The sequence below is a fragment of the Neofelis nebulosa genome, chromosome 15 (assembly GCF_028018385.1).
Source record: "Neofelis nebulosa isolate mNeoNeb1 chromosome 15, mNeoNeb1.pri, whole genome shotgun sequence".
Lineage (NCBI taxonomy): Eukaryota > Metazoa > Chordata > Mammalia > Carnivora > Felidae > Neofelis > Neofelis nebulosa.
The window spans coordinates 15,847,277-15,873,910 of record NC_080796.1 but is presented as its reverse complement, the minus strand read 5'-3'; the positions used below and the strand labels follow the sequence as shown (position 1 = coordinate 15,873,910).

The following is a 26,634-nucleotide window of genomic DNA, read 5'->3' as shown; positions in this document are numbered from 1 at the left end:
TCAGGTGGCTTAACTGAAATCATCATGTTAACACCTAGTTTCACCTCAGCAAAAGGAAAATGAGCAATTAGCATTGTTGATGGAAGATGCAAGACTTTTCTGAGGCAGGCATCAGTGTTTATGTTGCTTCTCCAAACTAGACATCATCTGCCATCATGGTCCTCAAGGCATTGGCTATACTGAGCTACTCAGTTTACTGAAAATAAGTGAGTTTTCACAAACCTTCAGGATTATATCCTACTTGAATCTAATGTGACATTGCTTAGAGTATTCTAGATGGGCTAGGAGTTAGATCAAGTGGAAAATGAAGAGCAAAGAGAAATATATTTATGTTGAGCATATTATATATTTTTATTGGTTCTGTCTGGAAATGGGGCAGAATGCCCAAGCTCTCTCTGTTTTCCCTCATTTGTGCATCACATTGTTCACCAAGAAAATGGACTTATGCAGTAGATAATTGGAAGTTGTTTTACAATCAGATTGTGTTTTTACATTATTTCCACTGAGCAGTTTGCTCTAGTAATTATTCTTCCATAAAGAGGAACATAAACAGGAACAGCTTTCTTGATTTGCTAACACTCCTGTGAAGATAAATTTGAAATATTTGTCCCTAGACAAAATATTAGTAATTAAATACAAACAAATTTGATTACTCTTTAGTGGACTACTGGATAACGTTGAATATTTGTGATAACAGCCATTTAAGGGAATACAAATTGAGTAATTTATGATCTCCATGTTGATATTAATTATTTCCTTTGGAAAGAAATGTCATTCTTAGCATTTTTCATTTTAAAATTCAAAATTTTATAATCAATCTGTTTTAGACCTGTTAGCTTCCATGCTTTTAGACTGCTATATTTTGATGCAGTCATGTCATGTATTTCTTCCATTAAAAAGTTTTAATTAATGGAGAATGGAAATGTGTTTCATAAATATTATGCCTCAATAAAAATTGTTTTACACTTTAGAAAATCTCTTCATGGTCCAGTTTAATAGACAGCCAGATTCTCCTATCTGCTTTTGCATTTATTCAGTTGCTATATGTTGTTTTGGTTGAAATGTATGAAGAAAACTTGTCTTCACACAGATAATGCAGCTGGAAAGAGGTATTAGTCTTTCAGATTATGGTGGCTATTATTCTTTTGTTTTAAAGTTTACTTATTATTGAGAGAGAGAGAGAGAGAGAGAGAGAGAGAGAGAGAGAGAATGAATGCATGTGAGTGGGGGAGGGTCAGAGAGCTTGAGGAAGAGAGAGAGAGAATCCCAAGCAGCCTTCATGCTAACTGCACAGAGCACAATGCAAGGCTCAAACTCAGGAACTGTGAGATTATGACCTGAGCCAAAATCAAGAGTCCAATGCTTAATGGGCTGAGCCACCCAGGTGCCCCTGGTGGACATTATTCTTAATACTACACCAAAACTAGGGGCACCTGGGTGGCTCAGTGGATTAAGCGTCCAACTTCGGCTCAGGCCATGATCTCACAGTTCGTGGGTTCGAGCCCCGCGTTGTGCTCTGTGCTGACACCTCACAGCCTGGAGCCTGCTTCAGATCCTGTGTCTCCCTCTCTCTCTGCCCCTCCCCTGATCACACTCTGTCTCTCTGTCTCTCAAACATAAATAAACATTAAAAAAATATGACTTCACTCATATGAGGACTTTAAGAGACAAAACAGATGAACATAAGGGAAGGGAAACAAAAATAATATAAAAACAGGGAGGCGGACAAAACAGAAGAGACTTATAAATATGGAGAACAAACTGAGGGTTGCTGGAGGGGTTGTGGGAGGGGGGATGGGCTAAATGGCTAAGGGGCATTAAGGAATCTACTCCTGAAATCATTGCTTCACTATGGGCTAATTCGGATGTAAATTTTAAATAATAAAAAATCTTCAACAAATAGTAGTTTCCTTATAGTTATTTGCAATTTGGAATTTCAAAGCCATATCAATAAACTTTTCACACATTAAAAAAAAAAAGGTTACATTTCACTCAACGTTAAATACATGGATCTGCTAACATTACCTTATTTAACTGAGTTAAGGCATTTGGATGACTTAGATGTTTGGCAGAAAACACAAATTTAGGAGTATGGGTTCACTTAAATGAAACCCAAATATTCATTTAAATTCTAACAGGCTCTGCTATGTTTTGAAGTGAATTCCAGTTACAATATGTGTGTGCTAATGTTGGTTGTTTCAGTGCCCTGTTTTAAGCGTAACTTGCAACTATGCAGAGAGACATTTGGGGGTCCTGGACTCACTGCAGCGGAAGAGTGGAAACTAGCATCAGAGGGTCAGTCGACTTTATCTCAGCCATAATCTCTGGAATGAAATATTCCCGTCATCAGCTGCACGTAGCAAAAGGTCTGGGTGTCATAAGGAAATGACATCAGTTTTCTAGCATCTGTGATATGCCCTCGAGTAGTAATTTCAGAATACTTAGTAAAAGGCTTAAATTGTTGAAATATGATGTAGTCTGGGGAGTTAACTTTCAGTCTCAATCTCTGACTCTTTTATTCTGTGCCAGAAAGGAATCCTGCAAGACAGGATGAGTTTTCCTTTGTGGCAGCCTGGCTAGTGAGGATCAATACACCTACTCTCCAATTTCCTCACTTAGAAGAGAGGAGGAGGTGTGATATTCTCCGGGAATTCGAGGAATAGGAAATTGTTTTTCTTGAACAAAAAGGTTCATGATTTCAGCTGAGAGTATTTTCAAGTATTTTGGCAAAGTGTTTTAGCCACCAGCAACCATTTCCCCTACGCAGATACGTTCAGATGGACTCTATATACCTTGAAAGCAAGGAACAGACAAAAATACAAAAGAAGCTTTGTGTGTGGGAATTGTGAAATTTGAAGTCTGCATTGTTTTAATGCTTGAAGGTTTTATGGGATTATTTATGTATAGGAATACTTAAGGAAAATATATTAGCAAATTTTTGTGATGGTGGAAAAATGTTCTCTTGGTCAGTAAAAGCCAGTGGACTCCATTGAAAGCTTTTCTAAATAGTAACTCTCACCCTCTGTTTTACTGTTTGTGCATATTGCCAGTCATCAAGGGATGTCAGGAAGCTCTGGTCATAAAAATAGCCTTCTTTAATTAAATAATTTCTTAATAAACCATGAGAAGAAAAGGATACATGCATCTTACTCAAATCCACATTTGGGAGGCATCGTAGTTGCAGAAGTGCTAGAAGTCACTGGATATTTAAAATAATGAAGCATAAATTATATTAAAAAATAAATAAAATAATGAAGGAGGGGCAAGGGGATGGCTCCAACTTGGGTTCAGGTCATGATCTCGCGGTTCGTGAGTTCGAGCCCTGCATTGGGCTCTGCGCTGACAGCTCAGAGCCTGGAGCCTGCTTTGGATTCTGTCTCCCTCTCTCTCTGCCCCTCCCCTGCTCACCCACTGTGTCTCTCTGTCTCAAAGGTGAATAAACATTAAAAACAAATTAAAAAAATAATGAAGGAGGTTGATGGGGAATGGGGGATGGGGGAGAGGGGAAAAATGGGTGATGGGCATTGAGGAGGGCACTTGTTGGGATGAGCACTGGGTGTTGTATGTAAGCCAATTTGACAGTAAATTATATTTAAAAAAAAGAAAACATGAAAACTGAAAAAATAAAATACTGAAGAAGAAGGGGGGACAAATAGTCCCCTTTGTCAAGGCAGGATGCTGAGCATCTGGTGGTCATTTCTGAACCCTAGGGAGTGGGCAGTATGATGACAGAATAGCAGATAGAAGGAGGAAAACTCCTCCAACAGTGGCCTTTCCATTCACCAGACAACTACTAAAGTTTAATTAAGGCTCAAAAGTCTAAGGGGATGAATTAGAACGGAGGCAGTTCCATTTGAAAAGTTTCTGTTTTACTTAGAAGCGACTTTTATTCATTAAAAGCACATCAGAGTAATCAGAATATTTGGAACTCCTCCCCATATTTAACTGATCTCTCATTCCCAGCAATGAAAGATTACACTAATCCACACACACACACACACACACACACACACACACACACACACACCAAGAGAGAAGAAAGAAAAACTTTCATTAACTGAACAAATGGCAGAAATGACTGAACACACACATAAACTAGAGCATTACATTTTTGCACGTATTAACTGCATGTTGAACTAAGTAAACCACAAAATGATTCTTAAGGGAACTTAAGTATCATGTGTATTCTTTAGATGTTTTTTTCTCAAGTTTTTTGGCAAAATAGTCATGAGACAAGTTGTTAGTCAAAGTCATCTCTGTGGTACAATGAAAGGAATTACCGTAACATGTCACGTCTTGGTATGCAAGCTCTCATATTCTCAGTCGTATATGTTCACAACTAAGTTTTCTTTATTTTTTGATAGATCTTTAATTTTCAGTGGCTAAACTTCTTGGTTTCTTTTCCTTCCTCAACATGTCTGCCAATATATAAATGTTAATATTTACTGAGGAAGCTATGTAAGTGCATGTTTAAGTAAATTACTTTAAAAAATGACTTTTAAACCACAATTATAATCTTTATGTTTGTAAGTTCAGGCTTTCTCTTCGGGGTTCCTTTTGAAATCAGACATGTTTGTGAAGAATTACCCCCAAAAAAGTATGACTGTTATCTGTGTGAAAGTTATTTTGGCACAAGGCATTTTAAATTTCTGATAGATTGTGTACTTTTGGAGCAATGTATATGCGTGCATTCAAAATAAAACTTAACAGTGTTCCCCCTTTACAGTATGTGTTAGGAAACAGTGGCAAAATGTGGACAGAGTTAGGGTCCTATTTCCAGGGATACTCACTAAGCTCTATTTTACAAGAGCATAAATGTTTACCTAAGCAAGAAGGTGAAGTCCGTTATGCCCAATAAAGGACATTTTGCAGTGCTGGTTTACGGAAAACATTCAACAGACAGTGGATCTTTTACACAAAGTACAGTGCGTTGTTTGAAACTATGTATGCTCATCTATACACTGTGCTTAAAATAAACACTATCTGGGAATATGCTAGTCTTTTTTTCTTTCTTTCTTTTTTATTCCACACCCTAGATTTTGTCACCTGCCAAAGTCAAATAAATCTTATCTAAACAGTTGAGATAAGCCTTGAGTTGTACCCAGTATGGTCAAATCAACAAACCTCTTCAAAAACAGAAATGAAATACAATATCACTAGATTAAACAGTCTACAATGGCAATCATGTTTGCATTTAAAGATTTTATTCCAAAAGGATTACAGTGTTGGTATCCGTTTTTCCCCCTGCCTAGACAAGAAGGCGACATACTGAGTCAAACAAAATGCATTTGCTCTCTAACAATTTAACTTCTGTGGCTCTTATAAACAAGGCCCATAGGTGTATGAAGCCTACTGACTTAATCAGTAACTCATGTCATTAACTTTGTATAAGCAAGTATGCTTGAGAGGTACCAGTGGTGGATTGGGTATCAGATTTGTTTTGTTTTTGTTTTTTTTTTTTTTCCAGCAGGAAAGCCTTTCTTTATGTAGCCTAAGTACAAAAATCTGTAGAATTCTGGCATTTTATTGTCTGTACCTTACAACAAATCCCTACCAGGTTAAACTGCCTGAAAAGAGAAGGTAGTATAAATGGCTATGTATTTTAAATTAATAGGATATTATAAAAATGCAATTTTCTTCCCTTCTAAGGCACATATCAATTTAATTGCTAATGCACACCCTACAAGGGCAGGAAGTGTGTCTTAGGTTTGCCACCACCAGGTCCCCAGGGCTGAGAAGGCTATCTGTCCTGGAGTTAGAACACTATGGATATTTATTCCAGAAATGAATAAATGATGTTTTCAAGAAGATGCTATTTACTTTGCAGATAAATACAAATATTTTATAATGATTTAATCAGTTGCTGATATCTAAAAGTATGTTTGTGAAGTGAATATATTTTTATTTATGGTTAAATGGTTCCCTTTCAATGTCACACTGTTTAACTGGCAATTTATTTATAAGTGATAAGCAGTAAACATGTCATGATGTCAATCAATGTCATTTTTAAAACTACCTCACAGATAGTATTAACTTCTGTGCACTTCTTGACCATAGAGTATTTTATACACTGCCTGCTGGTTTGAAAATAACCCATGTCCCCACTGGTCTTTAAGTACATCTTCACATACTCGCACTCAGCCTCTCGCACATCTGAGAGTTAGCCCAACCGGATATACAATTGGGGTTCTGATGTGATGCCTTTCTTTTATTTTTAAGGTCCAAACAATAATACAAAATACATATCTTCATTTTCTAATTTATATTGTTGTATAAGAGCAATTGTATGTATAAAGGTATATATGATATTCAGACATTTAGAGAGAGCTAAGAGTCTTCCATTTTTGGGTGCCCACTATGGCAAGGACTGTGTTCCACCTCTTAATTTGACAATAACCATTTGAGGGAGGTGTTAACATCATTATATACCCATTTCACATGTGAATAAACTGAGACTCAACTTATCAAGGATCTCCCAAGGGACACACACTACCTCGTCACAGATCCATGTTTTGTTTTTTTTTTTTTAAATTTTTTTATGTTTATTTTTGAGAGAGAGAGAGAGAGACAAAGTCAAAGTCGCGGGAGAGGGACAGAGAGACAGGGAGACACAAAATCCGAAGCAGGCTCCAGGCTTTGAGCTGTCAGCACAGAGGCTGACACGGGGCTCGAACTCATGAACTGTGAGAGTCAGACACTTAACCAGAACTGAGCCACCCAGGCGCCCCCACGAATCCATGTTTTTAATCCAGGTTTGTGTGAATCCAAAGCACTGAGGTTTAAGGTTTCAAGAAATTTTAGAAAAAAATCAAGAGTAATTATTTGGGTAAATTAGAACTTCTCAATAAATATGTTAATATATTAACCGGGGATTTGAATGGAAGGGGCAATAGCAAAATTTAGAAGTCTTATAAATGTAAAAGGAATGGAGTGTCACTGTTTTAATTTAACACGTATGATGGTTGGATGTGTGAACAATGGAAATGTTACATTATCATTTCATATTCTTTTTTTTTTTCAACGTTTTTTAATTTATTTTTGGGACAGAGAGAGACATAGCATGAACGGGGGAGGGGCAGAGAGAGAGGGAGACACAGAATCCGAAGCAGGCTCCAGGCTCTGAGCCATCAGCACAGAGCCCGACGCGGGGCTCGAACTCACGGACCGCGAGATCGTGACCTGGCTGAAGTCGGTCGCTTAACCGACTGCGCCACCCAGGCGCCCCTCATATTCTTATCAAGTGTGAAGTTTAGGTGAATATGGTGCCAAATATCTTACTCTATGAAAAAATGTTAGTTTTAAAAAAAAAATTTGGTTATGTTTGATTTTAACTAAGCCAAGCAAAACCAAAAAAAAAAAAAACCTTTAAAATTGCTTCACTGCAGGGGCGCCTGGGTGGCGCAGTCGGTTAAGCGGCCGACTTCAGCCAGGTCACGATCTCGCGTCTGTGAGTTCGAGCCCCGCGTCGGGCTCTGTGCTGACAGCTCGGAGCCTGGAGCCTGTTTCCAATTCTGTGTCTCCCTCTCTCTCTGCCCCTCCCCCGTTCATGCTCTGTGTCTCTCTGTCCCAAAAAATAAATAAAAAAACATTGAAAAAAAAAAAATTTAAAATTGCTTCACTGCATCATTAGGAATTTTTTGCTAAGTAATACGTTTTGACAGTGTTTTAAGTAACGCCCCAGATGTGAGGATTTTTAGTTGGGAGTTAACGCATCAGTATTTCCTTATAAAGGGTTCTTGCTCCATTGTCATCAGATTGCACAGCGATATGGACTTACCAAAGGTTTCTATGCTTTACTGAATTTCAAATAAAAATGTGAAGTTAATAATTCTAGGCATTGCTGCCAGAATGTTTTTTTTTTTCCCTTTTGTTTTACCTTTTTATATCTTCCTGGCAGGACAAACAGAGCAGTATTAGAAATTACTGAATGAGTAAAAACTGACCATTTGCATCCACCACAGACTGTAGATATGAAGGAGGGAGAGGAAGCTGCTTCCTCTTCAAATATCTTTCTTTTCCTTTTTATGTCTCAGTTTCTTCCTTCATTGTCATGCAGATGGCTTTGCTTATATTGTTTGCAACAGATCCCACTGCCTCTGCCAGTGTTTGGCTTTTGCTTTCTCAGGTGTTGCTGCCTTCATGGATTGATGGGACCAATAACAGATATGTGGTTGATAGTGTCTCTTTCTTAAGGTCAGCTAGTATGGCTTCTTTCTGAAGGTTCAGTAATGATTTTGTATTTCACATTATACGCTTTTTTAGTTTTCTGCTGTTTGTGGAACACTCTGGCATGAGTGTATGATGTATTTAAGGCAAGATCCTATCAGGCTATTTAAAATCTCCTTGGAGGGACAGAGCACATAATTCTGTACAAAAGGAGTGTCTGAAATATATCAGGTGATTTGTATTTATGTTAAAAGGCTCAATCAAGAGGTCAGAGATGTCGTTATGAGCCATGGTACTTAGGGAGTGTTTCAGAGATTACTTAGGCTGCAGCTTGAAATTGCTATTTTGTTAGAGATAGTGGTTTATCCACACTGTCCACACTTTTCAACTTCCCCTCTGTTCTAGGTAACCATTGGAAACAATTCTGGCCAGTGAGACAGAAGTAGAAATTTGCTAAGGATTCACACTTAATAGACATTGCACATACTTTCTTGCTGCTTACCTTTTTCCTCCATTTTGCCTGGAATGTGAAAGTGATAGATGGAGTTATGGCAGCTATTTTTCCACATAAGGAATAGGTATTTAAAGACCATAAAAAACTTTTTATTGTCTGTAAGCTTTTTTTTTTTTTTTATTTTTTTTTTCAACATTTTTTATTTATTTTTGGGACAGAGAGAGACAGAGCATGAACGGGGAGGGGCAGAGAGAGAGGGAGACACAGAATCGGAAACAGGCTCCAGGCTCCGAGCCATCAGCCCAGAGCCTGACGCGGGGCTCGAACTCGCGGACCGGACCGCGAGATCGTGACCTGGCTGAAGTCGGACGCTTAACCGACTGCGCCACCCAGGCGCCCCTTTTTTTTATTTTTTATTTTTTTTGTCTGTAAGCTTTTTAAAAACTTTCTGAGTCAATGCCAACCTATCTCAACTTTGTTTAAGTCATTATCTACTCAGATATTCTTTTTACGGTTGAAAAGTTTTTAATGAGTGCAAATGTATTTAGCACTTTTGCCATATTATCAAATGGCGGATTGTCAAGAATATATTCATATTTCAGATGTCTTTGTTATATTCTAACTAAATGGCTGACATTACTGCCTAGAATAGTATAAAATGAGCCAAACTTTGAAGCAGGGGGTGAGGAGGACTAAGTTATAAACCAACATGATGAATGACGTTTTTTCCTCTCATTTAGGCCCCGTGTCTTTCATTTTCATTCCTAATACAGCAAAGGGTTTGGAATTCAGCTATTATTCCTCTTTAATTCTACCAGGATTCAGATACTCTTTTTAAAAATATCTCTCCCTTTACCAACTGTACTCAGTGTGTGTTAATCACTCTTGTACTTCTTCACCCACCTATAGAAGTATTCCTCAAAATAGTTACCTAAAAACCTTAAATTTAGTTAGGTAAGAAAAGGGAAATGTTTCTATTATTAGGTAAAGACTTAAAAGAGAAAATAAGCTGAAAAAGTTTCCAAGTTATGGTCTGTCTTCTAGTTTCAGAGTCCCCGAAGTTAAAAATGCTTTTGGTGGAGCAGGCGATCTCATGAATGTGTGAACACGGGGATCACCCAGGGCAGGACTTCTGGCTGTGTTAGCATATGAGCCAGGTGCTGTATATTTGGCAGAATATGGTCAGGAGGGAGTATGTGGGATCTAGTCTTGGGAACTGGTCAAAACTGATTATTTTCTCTAAAACTCCTACTATTGGGATGCTGGCCATCCTGAATTGGTCTAATGTTCTTAATGTTTTCTCCTCTTTTTGATATACTTTTGGGAAATACTCTCTCATTTATTTCCCATACCTTCTATTGAATGTTTCTATGATGTTACCATGTTTTTATGTTTGGAGAACCACTTTATGTTTCCAGGTTGGAGGGTGTTGCAGTAATCCAGGCAGTAGTTGGGAGTGTCTGGGAACAGGGTGGTAGCAATGACAATGATGAAATGAAATCATATCTGCATGTATTTGGAATGTAGAACCATGAGGATTTATGATGTACTGGGTGTGGAATGTGAGCAAAAGGAGTTAAGGATAGCCCAACCAGCAGATGGGTCTCCATCATGTGAGAGAGGGGAGAGTGTGGGCACAGTAGGTCTACCTTTAGAGTTCCAGGTGAGCATGCTGAGTAGACTGTTGTTTCTACAAGGGGAAGGTTCAAGAAGGAGGTTGGAGGCTAGAGAGGAAAATGTTTCAAATCCACCATGAGACTATAAGAGATCACCAAGAATAGGAATGTAGATGGTTAGGAAGAGGTAAAAGGGTCAAGCCCTAGGATCCTTCAATAATAAAAGGTTGGAGAGAGAAGGAGCCAGCTAAGGAGAATGAAGAGTGGGGAGCATTATGAACAGGAGGAAGAAGAGAGTGGCATTCTGGAAGCCAGATTAAGCATGTGTATCTGGAGAAAGGAATGATTCACTGCGTCAAATGCTGCTGAGATTGAGGAATGTGCATTTGGATTTCACAGGATTGAAATTACTGCCGACTCAATAATCAGAGCAAAAGCTTGAGGGGGTGGGATTAAGAAGCTAGGGTAGAGAAGAATGTGAGGACAGTGGGTATTGGAAAACCTTAGGAAGATATGGAGGAGTCTTCTGTGTGTGTGTGTGTGTGTGTGTGTGTGTGTGTGTGTGTGTGTGTGTTTACCTCCCCTGTTTGGTCTCTACTTCCCCCCAAAGGTGAAATTTTTTATTTCACTGAAATGTACAGAGAGGTAGAAATTATCTTCACATGTGTCCTTTTTCCTGATATTAAAGTATAATGACTAGTTACTTGCAATTCCTTAAAGAGATCTCAGAAAATTTTGCTCCCCAGTGGCTGGGACATGATGACAGCTTGGAACCATTTTAAATGAGAGATGCTTCTGATCTCTTATTTAAGATGAGTTTCTACTTGAACAGAGGTCTTTGCTTTGCTTCTCAGCAATCTGCAAGGCTAACTTCATCTTAGCTTTTCCTGTGGCTTCTCAATTCCAAATGGGGTAAAAAGATGGTTTCTCTAAGCCCTTATACTCTTTCTTACTATGTCAGTGAGAAGAGGGCATGAACTGTAAATACAGGCTGATTTGCACTTATTGTGTGTTTAAGCTTTCTGCTGACTCTGCTCCCTTCCCATATACCTTAACCAAAATCAGTGTTGATGGTTTCCCTGTGGGTGAGATGTGTTTAGTCTCCCGTATTACTATCTGTACAAGTGGAACTGTGATTTTTTTCCTTTTGCTGAGAATGTTTTCAACCTACTTTCTCTAAAATCTCTCAGTCAAAATACTGATTTGGAGCGATGTTGGTAAAATAGTGTTCTTGTAGGAACGTTAGAGGGTCCATAATAACAATAAACACAACCAACATTTTCTGAGTGTTTGCTACAGGCATGGCACTGCCTCTGAGTGATTTATTTGAATAATCTCCTGCAAGAATCCTATAGGGTGGGTGTTTTATTAGGTCTATTTTGCAGATTCGAAGCAAATTGAGATACCCTATGTTACACAGATAGTAATAAGTGGTGTATTCCACTGCCTTCCACTGACATTTGTCAAATAATGATATGGCATCCCATATTATTATTTTATCTTTTTGCAGTATGAAGTCATCTAGAGTGAAGTTATTTGTTTACAAAAGGGCAATCAGGGTGAGCTCAAGGAATATTCAGTTTGTCCAGGCAAGTTAAAGGTACAGTTAAGTTTCAGGAATTACTAACCTCAACCTATTTCAACCTTTTGACATTCAATGAAGATTTTTTCCCAAGCCTCGTATGTACTAGGTTCTTCTATATTTTGTGAAGTTCACAATAAATTAGGCGTGATCATCTATGGTACAGGGAAATGCCTGTCAACATTATCTCATGTTTCTGTATGTCTGTATATCATGCCTCATATAAACTTATTATCAATGAGACTAGGAGGCTTAGCTGATTTGATAGATTATGCCTGTATGAGAAGTCAGCTTTCATGTAATAGAGACGGCGGGATGTTACTTCTAAGATTGGGTTGCAAAGCGAAGGTGGCCTTATCCTGCACGTCCCCTCTAGATCACTCTGAAGGAAGTGAACTTCCTTCACCCTGTTGTCTTATTGCGAGCTTACCTATAGAGAGAGACATCTGGCAAGAAACTGAGGCCCACAGCCACAGTTTCAGCCAATAACCAGTGAGGAGCTGAAGCCCTCAGTCTGAGGAACTGAATCCTGCAAACAACCACATGATCTTGGGAATGGATCCCCCTACAGAGTCTTCATAGAAGATCTCAGCCCCAGCCAACACCATGACTGAAGTCTTAGGAGAAATCTTGAGGCAAAGGTACCCAGCTAAAACCGTACCTGAATTTCTGAGGCACAGATAGTATGTTTGTTGATAACATGATAATATGTTTTAAGCCCCGACTAAGCTTTAGTGTAATTTGCTGTGCAGAAATGGATGACTAATAAAGCCTCTTGATAATAAACACCATGAGGTTTTCTACTTTTGGGGGCTTCCACCCCCAGGTTAGCAGGTCATGTGAGAGGGAGGGATTAAGGCAGGAAACCACAGTGACTGGAGTTCAGGGCTGGTGGAGGGAAGGGGCCATCAAAAGCAGTCCTGAGGCTGCTCTAGTCCTATCCCATTGGGGAGATCCCAGCTTAAAATACAGACTGGAGTAAAGCAGGTACAAACAGTGTTCCATGGTTTAAAATATTGCATTCACTAGGAGTAATTGCATCGTATAGAATTTCACCAAGAAGTGAACTACTTTATCTGGCTGCTCAAAATATATGACACATTTACAAATTTGGCTAATAATTAATGTTTTCTGAACTTTTGTTTTACATGAGTTTCTTTTAACAGAAACTCTTAAAATATTGTCCTTTCCCTTTTGTGTACTCTTTTTTTTTTTTTTTTTTTTTTGGTTAGAAGCACAGAGACTGGGTTCTTGTTATTATGCAGAAATTCAGACATACATGTTTTATTTCACTGTAGTCCGAGTGATTTAACATCATAGTAGGTTAGAATAAGCAACATGTACCACATTTCTGGTGTTGAAGAAGGCAAATATGTGTTAATAGCAGTGTTTAGGGAATGTGATATGGGCCTATGACTATCACCTGTTTGTGTGTATGTGTGTACAATGTCATGTGCCCAGCATACAGCCATTTCCCATGTTAGGTCTAGAATTCTTTTTATGTAACGCAGTATCTTAGAAACAAAAGGAAATAGATTTTTTTGTTAGCATAGTTTATTTTGATACATTTTTAATGTTTATGTATTTATTTTGAGAGAGAGGGAGAGGAGGAGGGACAAAGAAGAAGGGGGAGAGATAAAATATAAAGCAGTCTCCACAATGTCAGCTTAGAGCCCGATGTAGGGCTTGAACTCATGAACTGTGAGATCAAAACCTGCGCCAAAATCAAGAGTCAGGTGCTTAACCAACTGAGCCACCCAGGTGCCCCTTTTGATACATTTTTAATACCTTACGTTAAATTGACTGAGATCTAAAATAGGCTATTTCACTCTTTGTTTTGTAACAGCATGTTTTAATGAGAAGTGCATTGGATCTCAGTGTATACTCACTCAGTGAGTGTATACCAGTGGAGTTCATTAAGGAAAGAGCTATGGTCTCAGCTTCTGATTATTGAAAGCAAAAGTTTAATCCTGGACCTAATTTTAATCTAACACATTCCCAGCTCAATCTCCAGTTTCTAACCAATGTATTGACAGATAATACATTTTAAAATTAATTACATAAATTTTTCCATGGCTTCTTGGATTAGCCTTCTTACTATAAAATTGCTTATATTCTCCACATAATAAATATATTCTACAGACACAAGTTATTATCCCACTTGATAAAATCTCAGAGAAGCTTAGTGTCTTGATCAATGATACACAGCCTGTTGATAGAAAAGCCAGAAAGAGTACCAAGTTCTTCTACTTCATTATCATATCTTGGACATTTTATAAAAGTTTAGGCTTAAAAATTAAAATGCTATCCATTTTGGTCTGGAGTGATTGTTAACAGATGGTCATTTATAGGTTTTTTAAAGAGAGTGTTAAAAACCTCCATATGTTCTAATCCTGGAAAGTCAGCGTGTTTTACAAATACGCTGATAATCTTTTAATATGCAAAAAAGGCCAGAGTGGCCTCTCAACACCGTTTTAGCCCTTGTATCTTTCTACATAGAAGCAAAACAGATGCTTCTTGGCCAAATTCAAAGTAGCATTTATCTATATATATTTTGTGGGAAAGCAATTAAAATTGCTTGGTAGACCTACAGGGGAATGGCTGGGTGGGAAAGGTGATGAGTCCCAGACAATGATGGCTGCTCCTGGAAGTCTTAGAGCAAAGAGTAGGGAATGAGTGTGAAATATTTGGCTTCTAATCTTAAGTGTAATCACATTAGCACCTAATGGAATATTAGAGAATAAAGTAATCTGAATTAAAGATTTATCACTGAATATCCTTCCAAATTTGGGGTTTATTTATGTTGTGAAATCTTAGTCTCATGCCTAATAATTTAAATGTCAAGTAAAAAAGACAGAGCATGATGAACGATACCCAATAGCTGTAAGCCAGGCTGTCATATAGTTGTAATAATTCATCATTCATATGAGAGTGGAACCCTTAACAGATGCAGGTGGAATTTTTATTTTTGGTCCATGAGGGCACAAAACACAAGTAGGAGAAAAAGAAAGTTGTTTACCTTTGGGTTAGATAATAAAGCTTATTAAAGCCAGAAGAGTTGAACTTTTGTGAGAACTTGAAGAGGGAAATAACGTTAACCAACAACATGCCAGATTCTTTTACTTGTTCCTGCTTTTGGTCCTCATGAGACCCCAAATCTTGCTAATACTTTCTATTATTTTCTTTTACCCTTATCCCTGTCCTCCATAAAGAAACTAAAACTTGTCAAGTAGCTTACTTGAAATAATGTAGCAGTGAAGAAAAATTTAAATTTAAACCCAGTTAAGTTCTATGTTCCGTGTTCCTTCCACATCCATAAACCATCCCATAAAAATAGCTTTCCCTTTTGGGGGAATAGAGGAACTATCACCTAGACATAATCTCAAAAAAGGTGTTTTCCTCTCAAAGAAGGCTGAAATTTTGCACATGGAGTCGGGATTTGCGAGGCGCTTTTTCTTGAATGTTTTGCCACCTTAAAACCTGTATTTCTAATTCCATTTCTATTTATTTCCATTTCCATTTCTATTTCTATCTTTTCTATTTCTATTTCAAAATTACGTAGCATGTCCACACCTAGAAATCTGATTGCAGTGTTCTCTGCACAAAACCAGTTTTCTGCAGCCTTTCAAGGCCGAGTAATCAAGCACGTCCAAATAGCTCCAGTTTCAAATCATTGTTACTGAAGTAACTGTTAACCAGTGTAATAAGGTATTATGGTCCCTGAATGATAAGGACACTACATTTATTGGCTACATGAGTAAATGCTTTGTTTCATTTCCTTGTTTTTAGAATTTTATCAGTTGAAAATACACAACGTACCTAATCACAGATTTTAAGATTTCGCTCTAGCACTAGATGACAGCACTAAATACTTAGTAAGATATGATTTTAGTCTGATTCTTGATTTCTGAAATGTTAAAATTTGCTTTTTAGACTGAGTAAATATAGCACCTCAAGTAACCTTAACCTTTCCCAAATTACATCTTTTGCCCTTATTTCCCTTCTAGAACGCCAGTCAGAATCCATTCATCTGCCTGTATCTAATCTCTAATATCCAACTACACAAGCATGACTATATTGTTCCCTCAAAACTGCAATTCCCATCAAATTGTGTTAGCGTCTCTCAAGTGTAAAGCCAACTAAGTGAAAATTGTGTGGAAAAATAGTAACAGTGTTTTCTTCCATGGAAATTTCCTTGAGGATGACTAAAAAGTGAAGTTTCGGGGCGCCTGGGTGGCTTGGTCGGTTAAGCGTCCGGCTTTGGCTCAGGTCATGATCTCACAGTCTGTGAGTTCGAGCCCCGCGTCGGGCTCTGTGCTGACAGCTCAGAGCCTGGAGCCTGTTTCAGATTCTGTGTCTCCCTCTTTCTCTGTCCCTCCCCTGTTCATGCTCTGTCTCTCTCTGTCTCAAAAATAAATAAGCGTTAAAAAAAAAAATTAAAAAAAAAAAGTGAAGTTTCATGGGTTAGGAACTTTTGAGGACTTGCTTAGGACCATATACTTATGGTTAGGTCCACATGGTATTTATTAAGATATTCTTCAGTACCTGACATTGCATGAGGTAAACAGATGAGAAACTTCAGTATATATATCTAAGCAAAATTTCATGTGGGGAACACGTATAGAAATAACATGTTTTAAAACCAGGATAAACTCAGAGGACAATTGTATCTTTTATGAATTTTGACTTGAGTATCAATGATTTTATTGTGTCTTTACATTATTCTGAGAATGAAATCTTATACTAAGTTGACCAACAGCATTTCTTTCATTGTTTTCCTATCAATCTTTTGCTGTATCACCAGAGGAATGTTGAAATACTGGATTATTATCTAATGAATTCCAAAGTTAGAGACCTTTGGATTCACTGTAAGACTTTCTTTAAGGGCTAGACTGCACAAATCCAAAGGGGGGTAATTCCATACATGAATTTGCTATCTTTATTTGGATTTTATGTATTTTGTTACATTATAGCCATATTACCTCCAGTAAAAATCATTTGTTAATCCCTTTTAATTAATTTCTGAAATAGAGTCAAAGTTAGCTGGCTATGTTTTTACTACTTTGAGTCATTAAACAGATTGTGATATGTTTGTCTTATGTGGTCTAAGGAGTGAAAAGATTTGTCTGAGAATTTTAATCAAATTCTTCGATAGATATTTGAGACATAATTTTTTGGAAATGGAGATAGTGGAATATTATTAGGATGGAAGTATCATATTCTACTTACTATGATCTTTGTTGGCAAATCTGGGCTCTGTTCCCAGCTCCAAATAGAAATGCTAAATTGTCTTGGTTAGATTTCTCATCCATCATATGCTTCAATTTCCCACTTGTCTTTTTAAATTCTTTCTTAGGATTTTGCCAGAATCCACTAGAAAATGTCTCATATACTTTAGGCTTTGAGAGAAAAGACACTGTAAAATGCCTCAATTATCAAAATAAATCTAACCAATTTGTGATTATCCACTTTGTGATTTTTCTCCCAGAAACCTTTAACCCTAGAGGAGCTTCATTGGCTACTTGGCATAGATCTGATCAGGGGAAATTCGCATCATTTCTAGCTAATATATATATGTAGGTAATACAGAATGCTTTTGATTAATCTGAATTTGCCCAAACTGAATTATAAAACATACTGACTCCATAATCCAGAATGCTTCTCAGACCAAAAGAAATGCATTTAGGAACATATTCCCCGTTTCCTATTATCAATTCCCCTTCTTCCTTGTATAAACATGGGTAGTTTGCACATTAAGAATTGATTTTTAAGGGTGCATTTGTGCTGACATCAATACCATAATCAAAGAATTATCCTTTTATTATAACAATTTAAAGAGTTATAATGAGAAATGCATCCATCATTTTTATATTAAGTCCTTCAGTTCAGTGATTCGATTTAACTTTTGTCATAAGTCTAGGTAAATTGGCAGATACGAGCATTTATCTCACAAAATAGGATGTGGCAGTAACAGGTGTGATTTGCCTGTTTTTCTAGTATTAAGCAAAGTTTTCAAATTCATGCAGTTGGGCCTTGAGAGACAGACTGCGTGTCATATTCATGGGATTTTGTATTTGAAAGACAAATGAAAGCTTTAACACTTTACCCCTGCACCCATTGAAATTCCTTGGGCACAGTCTTAGTAGTGGGTAAGTGGGTGCATTGAAGTTAGACCACTGTTCTGGAGGTGGTCAGTGTTGTCCAAGATGATCAGATATCTTTTCACAGCTGGCTTATGGCAATTTATGTTCTTTTGTCTTTTTTTCCCCCCCACAGCTGTTGTGAACTTGGACAATTCCGTGGTTGATCTGGAGACCCTTCAAGCTCTCTATGAGAATGTGAGTAAATAGAAGGAATTTTATGTGTGAGTATATAATACAGACACAACACTTGCCAATATGCACATCTAGACTCATTGCTTTAATGTCCTTTCAGAAAATTTTATCTGGGTGCACTGAATTTACTAAAGTATAAGTTTGCTAAAATACTTTCTAGGAAACTTACTGGACAAATGTATGGCCTCATAATTTCATGGATTGTGGTTCAAAGCATGTTGTGTGTGAGGCCATTCACATTCCCTCTTTTGAAATATAATAGTCAGTACTTACATAGAGGTTAATTTGAGCTGAGCATTGCTCTGCACTAATTTAGTTAATCTTCACATGAAAACTCTGGGTAGGTGTTATTATTATCCCCATTTTACATATAAGGAAATTTAGGTATAGCTGGTCAAATGACTTGTTCAAAATCCCATAGCTAATGTGGTATAGCTGGGGTATAATTCATTTGAGTCTGTTTCTCCTAACTGCGTGGTTTGATTCACCAAGTGGCGGAACATTCAAGCTTTCTTCCAGTAGCACTTTTTCTTATGTTGGCAGGAAAAAACAGTAAGGAAGCAGAGAAGTAGGACTATAGCGTGATACAGTCTGTGCCTTTGGGAAGTGCAGTCTAGGTGGTGAAACATGAAATGGCTTTAGCTGGGGCATGACATTAAATAACACTGATTCACATAGGAAGAAAGTGCTTTTCTTATCAGGGCCTTTACAGTGCTTCTGAGGAGCTATATGTATGTATTATAAACATACTACTATAGAAATATATAGTTCTAGAACTATATATATTTAGGAGAAAGTCTCAGTGTGGACCTATTTTATATGTGGTATCTTTGGGCTCTTTTTGTTCATTTTGTTCCTTCTCTTGCCTATGATGTGCCTGGTATTTAAGCCTCTGTTCTCTTTAGGGGCATGACCTTAGTTGGTCCTTGACTTTTCAGCCCCACGTCAAAGAATTCCTGGTTCTGAAAGATATACATAGTGAACAGGATACAGACTTCTTCCCTGACCACCCCCCTTGGGAACAGTGTTTTTGATCTGTGTTTTAAACATATTTATATGTGGTTTCCCCTATAAAATTTAGACCTTTGTAAGGGAAAATATTTCTTATGGTCCATTGCATAGAATCTATTGATCAAGTGTAGAGTTGGTACCTGGTCAGCACAATGATCATAGGTGCTCAGTTAGAATGAGTCATTAATGAAGACTGAGAGGGGAAGTTGGAATAGTTGATTATATGGGGTGCCTGGGTGACTTATTTGGTTAAGCATCCAACTCTTGACTTCAGCTCAGGTCATGATTTTGTGATTGTGGGATCAAGCACCATATTGAGCTCGGTGCTGAGCTGAGTGTGGAGCCTGCTTGGGATTCTCTCTCTCTCTTTCTCTCTCTCTCTCTACCCTTCTCCTCCATTTGTGCACATACTCTCTCTCTAATTTTTTTTAAGAAATATTATAAAAAATTGGTCGATTATGTAGTTGTCTCTATGTGATGGAAAACTGGAAAAAATTAATCATGTATTCAGTATATTAGTGTCCCAGTGAAATGGGTATGTAAAACATATCCATTTAATTTTTTTTTAACGTTTATTTATTTTTGAGACAGAGAGAGACAGAGCATGAACGGGGGAGGGTCAGAGAGAGAGGGAGACACAGAATCTGAAGCAGGCTCCAGGCTCTGAGCTGTCAGCACAGAGCCCAACGCGAGGCTCGAACTCACGGACTGTGAGATCATGACCTGAGCTGAAGTCGGACGCTTAACCGACTGAGCCACCCAGGCGCCCTAAAACATATCCATTTAGAGGTACAGAGTTTTCATTTCTCTTGAATCTTTGATCCCAACTCTTTCCCAACCAGGAGAGCCATATGGAAGAAATGTGGAAATACCAGAGAAAGCAATTTCTTCAGCAGATCCTAATGGTGCATGATATTCATATATATTTAACTGTTTTTCTTATACATACATTGCATATGTGTATATATAAGTGTTTACATATATACATAATATATATGTATGTATATGTATGTGTTGTGTATATTATATTAAGACATATGAATGTCTTAACCTGGTGTATCCATAATGCCGAAATATATGCAGAAAAATACAGAAATTGGGAACAACTGTATTTATGAGGGAAGTTTAATTTGCAGTGGAGTATTTTATTTGAGTTTTTAGCCTTTCAGAGCAAATTAATTTCACGAAATAGAAATTTCTGACTCTGAACAAACTAGATATCCACCCAGAATTTGTGTCTAATTTCTCATTATCATACTTCCTGAAAGTTGAAGGAATGCTAGCTAGAACTGGTTAAATTTGTGGTTTTCTCTTTGTTGTTGTTGTCAAACAATGGTTTAGGCTTCCAGTATGTCAGGATAACGCAGTGGTGGGGATAGTTCACAGTAATACCAGTTCAAGTAGCAAAAAGGCTAGATTTCTTTGTTAGCCATCTATGGTAAGGAGCTTAAAGAATCCATTATAAATAATAGATATTCATGCTAATAATAGAACTCATACTAATTCCTGGTTAACTTCCACTAAAGTACAAAGAGGGAGAAATATTTGTTTTATCTATGGCAATATCCCCAGCATCTAGAGTTAAGGAATACTGGGCACATAGAAAGTATTTAGTAAATGTTACATAAAGTTTACATGAATTAATAAATGGAAAAACCTCTTTCGGGCTATCATATGGTTTTCAGATCCAGTTTTCGTGTTCGAACTGATTGATACCCACTGGAAATAACGATCTGTATTGAACATCCATTTGTGTTATAGTCATTTCTTTAGTAACCTAAGAGGGTCATGTGCAAAATAATTAGTTGTTCTTTCCAGTGGGGTCCAGTAGACCAGTCATAATTTACTGTAACCTGCTAGATATGAAAAGTATGGTTGACAATTTGAAAAGGGTAAATGAAGATTTAAAATGTTTCTAGTTTAAGAATTCTGGGTCATTAAAGAAAGACTACTAGATACCTATTTATATATAAGTGTTTTCAGTTTTCTAGGGATAAATGCTGAGGCAAAAATATGTGCTCTTTTTTAAAATTTTTTAATGTTTATTTATTTTTGAGAGAGAGAGAGAGACAGGGCATGAGTGGGGGAGGAGCAGAGAGAGAGGGAGATCCTGTCATCCAAAGCAGGCTCCAGGCTTGAGCTGTCAGTGCAGAGCCCGACATGGGGCTCGAACCCACGAACCGTGAGATCATGACCTGAGCCGAAGTCGGACGCTTCACCGACTGAGCCACCCAGGTGCCCCCAAAATCTGTGCTCTTTTGAGTAATACATAGCAGTATTAAAGTTCTCCACATTTAGTGAATGAATATGCCTATAACAAAGCAAGGACCTGCCCCTAATTTAAGATATAATACATATTCCCTATTCATGCAAAATGTATTTGTTCAAATCCCTTCTTTTCAGTTGTTTAGGCTCCTAAAATTCCCTGAATTTTTAGAAATAGTAATAGTTTAATGTCTATTATGCACCAACCATTGTTTCAAGTCCCTTACATATATTAATTCATTAAATCCTCTAAATGCCTTACCTGTGACTTATAAGGAAGAAATACTATTGTTATCTAACCCTTTCTAGGAAATTGAAACACAGCAAGGGTCTCACAACTCAGAGCTCAGTTGACACTTGCTCACCCCTCCTAAGGAATGTGCTCTAAGCACAGAATTTCCTGACTCACGGTGATCACTGAACAGAACCTTCAGGAAGACCAGAGACACCACTGGGTGGTGGAAAAGATGGGATAAAAAAAACTCAAAGGGATTCTGTTCAGGTTCCAGCACCACAATTACACAGATATATGCCTTTGTTCTTCAGTTTCCATACTCTCACTTCTAAATGGCGTTCCTAATAATTCGTAATAACAATATCAACTTTTGACACCATCAAATGAATGTAGAAGAGTTTTCTAGACCACTCAATATTATTATGCTTAATTTTTCTTAAAAATAAAAGTAAGTGCAGGCATAGAACTATGAATGTCAAATTGCAGAAGATTGCCTCTGAGGCTGGTAAGATTGAGGGTACCAAAGTTGTGTGCCTTGTAAATTAGAGTAAAACTGGACCTTTTTAATCAAGGGTCTCAAGATTTTGCCAATTGGAGAAGAATAAATACCTGTATGTGTACAGGCATCATGAATTAATAGAGAATACTGTTTAAATTAAAAGTTATAATTTTCAGAATTATACTACTTTACTCTCAATCATTTTAAAATTTGTTTTAGCTTTTAAAACAATCTCAAAGATACAATAAAGTTGCCGATGTGGTGCAGCGAACTTTTTTTTTTTTTTTTTTTTTTGCATTGTTTGCAAATAAATTGCCAATATTAGGCCCTATTATTCCTGAACTTTGGTGCATATTACCTACAAATAAACATACCTTGAAACATTAGGCAACCATCAACATTAGGAAATTAATGCTGGAATATTACTATCATCTAATCCTCAGATCCCAGTAAAATTTTGTCAGTTATTCCAATAATTTCCTTTATATTTGGGACATCTTTCTTTGAAATCTTGTAGTGCTTTTTGTCTTCCTTCCCTTGGGCACTTGCCCCTTTTTTTTTTTTTTTTTTTTTGCTTTGTATTACCATTATATGTGCATGTGACCTTTCAACTGAACTATAAATTATTTAGTAGGATTTTTATACTCCATCTTTAGCTTAATGGTTTATGTATAATATTCATAATAACTACTAATTAATTAAAGAATGGCCTCTTTTTGTTCTTAGTATGGTCTTATAATTGAAGGAGGTGAAAATTGTTTATGTCATTGTATTTCAAATGCTGTACTTTTTAGGTAGCTTTCTTAAAAATATGATTTCAGAAATATTTCTTCAAAGATTCAGAATTACTGCATAGATAAGGTTAACCATTACTATACCAGAAATATTTCATTAGGTTGTGTGTAATTTTTCAATAATTGAATTAAAATAGTGACATTCTGTTGTGGGGAAAACTGAGCATGTTTGTTTCTTGGCATAATTTTAGAGATTATGGCCTCAAGAATCCCTTGGAATTGCTAGAGAAACTCTTCCCTTTTCTCAATTTACCTTGAGACTTTTGAGTGTCCAGTAGACTAACAAGAAGCTTGGGCTTTCTCTGGCCAGTTGATACTAAATAATACGTCCTTCAGTGAACCCAAGATGAACCCAAGACCATAGAACCAGCTACAGTTTGTTTTTTATAATCTTTTTAAAGTTTATTTATTTGTTTGAGAAATACAGAGACAGCACGAGTGGGGGGAAGGCGGAGAGAGAGGGTGAGAGAGATTCCCCAGTAAGCTCCATGCTGCCAGCACAGAACCTGACATGGAGCTCGAATTCATAATACCACAAGATCATGACCTGAGCCAAAACCAAAAGTCGGATGCTCAACTGATGGAGCCACCCAGGAGCCCCTATAGTTTATTTTTTAGTGCATAGTGCAGAACAATTTTTTCAGTTGCTAGTAGCCAATATGTTTACAGGTGGCTGATAAAAATAAGACAGCATAATGAACATCTCTAGTGTACCTTGTTGGGAGTCCTTCCTACTTCCTACAGACTCTCCTCAAAGTTTTCAACTGTGTCATAGCTAGATTAAAATATGCTACAGTTTTATTAAGCATGACATGATATGAACGTGCTTTAATATTCTGTCCCTCCTCTCCTATCCTAAATCACACAAGGGCATCCCCAGAAGTTGTAGTTCCAGCTACATAAAACCAATGAAGTTACTATTCCCAAGGGGCCTGGAATTCTACCTATTTTTATCTATGCTATATCAGATGGGGACAGCCCAGTAACCCCATGTAACTAGGGTAGAAATTGTATATCTTCTCTATGTTCTTTAATGGTGTGGAATGAATGATGAGTGAGTGAGTTCTTTGAAAGAGTACAGCAAATTATTCAGGCTGTTTGTGACTCCAGCTCCTTTCCCCTGCACACTCCCATCTTCCTAACTCACACATATATATGGAGATTAAGCCATCTGATTCATATGCAGCAATCTTTCTTCATTTGTCACTATCACTTTATCCAAAAAATTCTGTGACTATCTTTGTATCCTCCTATGTTCCAGTCAGTGAGCTGTTCTCATTCTGTGCTTGCTTCTTCCCCCAGCTCTCCTTTGTCAAAGCATGCTCAGTTTGTCCCTCAAATGTAAAAGAAAGATAGAGAACCTTTTGGGATGAGCACTGAGTGTTGTATGGAAACCAAGTTGACAATAAATTCCATATTTAAAAAAGAAATAAATAAAATAAAAAATAAAAAAAGTAAAATAAATAAATGAAAGAGAAATAAATAACATATTCCCTTTCCTTCATTATTTATTTGATAAAAAAATATTTACAGAATGCTAACTAAATGTCAGGCACTGTACTACAATCAGTGCTCAGTAGGAGTGGCTTCTGTGCTCTGACTACTCCGGTTTTAATGAATGATGTCTCCCTCTTGTTCACGTACACACACAACACGTACCCAGAAAGGGAGAAGGAAAGCCAGAGAAGTACAACTACACATGGTCTCTGAAAGCATATTAGCAGCAGGGAAATCATCTCTGAGGAAGGGACATTTGGAATGCAAGTAGGAGTCATCCAAAAAGGATATGAACGTGTTCTCTCTTTTTTTAAAAAAAAATGTATTTGTTTGTTTATTTAATTCAAGTTAGTTATCATACAGTGTAGTCTTGGCTTCAGGAATAGGACCCAGTGATTCACCTCTTACACATGACACCCAGTGCTCATTCCAGCAAGTGCCCTGAAAGTGTTCTAAGTAGAGACAACAGTGTGTGCCAAGATCGGGAAGCACGAAAGAGGAGTCAGCCAACGGGAGAAGAAAGTACCTGTGAGTAAAGAATTTTGGAAGGAATGGGCAGGAGGAGGAATGTGGGAGCAGGCAGCGGCTAAGTTTAGCCAGGGACTTGAGGACAGTTTAAGAGAATTGTGGAATTTTTAATTTTTCCTTTTAATTCTGTCAATTTTTGTATCCTGTATTGGGAGGCTTTCTCATCAGACCCAAACACATTTAGATTTGTATCTTTCTGTTGCATTTATCATTATGAAATTCTTCACTCTGGTAATACTCTTTGTCTTGAAGGGTTTTTTTGGTTTTGTTTTTTAATGGATACTTAAATAGCCATTCTACTGTTCTGATACTTACTGTTTACATGTTTTTTCTTAATCTATCCATGTACTTCCAACTTACCTGTGTCTTTATGTTACAATTGCTTATGTTAGAATGTCTTATAGGTAGTAAGATTTTGATCCTGTTTTTTTTTTTTTTTAACGTTTCTTTATTTTTGAGACAGAGAGAGACACAGCATGAACGGGGGAGGGGCAGAGAGAGAGGGAGACACAGAATCGGAAGCAGGCTCCAGGCTCTGAGCCATCAGCCCAGAGCCTGACGCGGGGCTCGAACTCGCGGACCGCGAGATCGCGACCTGAGCCGAAGTCGGACGCTCAACGGACTGAGCCACCCAGGCGCCCCTTGATCCTGTTTTTTTATCCGCTCTGATACTCTTTTCCTTCTTGGAACATTTGAACTGTTAACATTTAGTATAATTATTGTTACGGTTGGATTTAGTTCTATAATTTTTTGTTTGTCTCTTCACTTGTCACTCTGGTTTCCCCTTTCTACCTTATGTAAGATTAAATACATGTTTTTTCCTTTGTTTCTCATTTTATTTCTGTCGGTTTTTTAGCTATACTTTGTTGTGTTACGTATTTTTTACTTGTTGCTCTAGGAATTCTAAACTTTGACACTCTAATTACCTGCAGTTAATATTATAAAATGTAGAAACCTTGATGACACCATATAGGGCTTTTTACTGTCTCTCCTGCATATTTAATGTTTTAGTTGTAATATGAGTAAAATTTATGAGATATATGCAACTCGATGAAACATTGGTGTAATTTTTGTTTCAAATAGTTATATATATTTAAGGAACTTCAATATAGTCTTTTATACTAACATTTTTTGCATTTCTGAAACTTTCCCTTTGTTCCCTCTTTTTTTTTCAATTGTGATAAGAACATTTAACATGAGTCCTAACCAGATTTTTAGGTGTACAATATAATATCATTATTTGTAGAAAAAATATTGTACAGCACATTTCTAGAATTTTTTTTTCATCTTGCGTACATGAAATTTTACACATGTTGCTTAGCAACTCCCCATTTTCCACTGCCCTCAGCCCCTGGCAACAACCATTCCATCATTTCTTCTTCTATATCTCCTATAATTGCTGTCCTACAGTATTTATTCTTCTATGACAGCCTTATTTAACTAAGCATAATATTCTCAAGGTCCATCCATGTTGTTACTTATTGTAGGATTTCCTTCTTTCTTAAAGACTGAATATTTCCCGCTGTATGAATATACCATACTTTTAATTCTTCCATCTGTTCTTCCATCGATGGACATTCAAGTTGTTTTCATATCTTGGCTGCTGTGAATAGTGCTGCAGTGAATACAGGAATACACCATCTCTTTTGAGA

At 37.2% G+C, this 26,634-nt stretch overlaps 1 protein-coding gene across 1 annotated transcript in view; it reads left to right on the top strand.

The window, feature by feature from the left end:
* The window catches only part of FMN2 (formin 2), a 393,127-nt gene that overhangs the window by 202,190 nt on the left and 164,303 nt on the right, over positions 1 to 26,634 (top strand). The window contains exon 8 of the mRNA XM_058701859.1: positions 18,095 to 18,156. Within this exon, the coding sequence (XP_058557842.1) occupies positions 18,095 to 18,156 (62 nt within the window). The remainder of the gene's footprint in view (positions 1 to 18,094; positions 18,157 to 26,634) is intronic.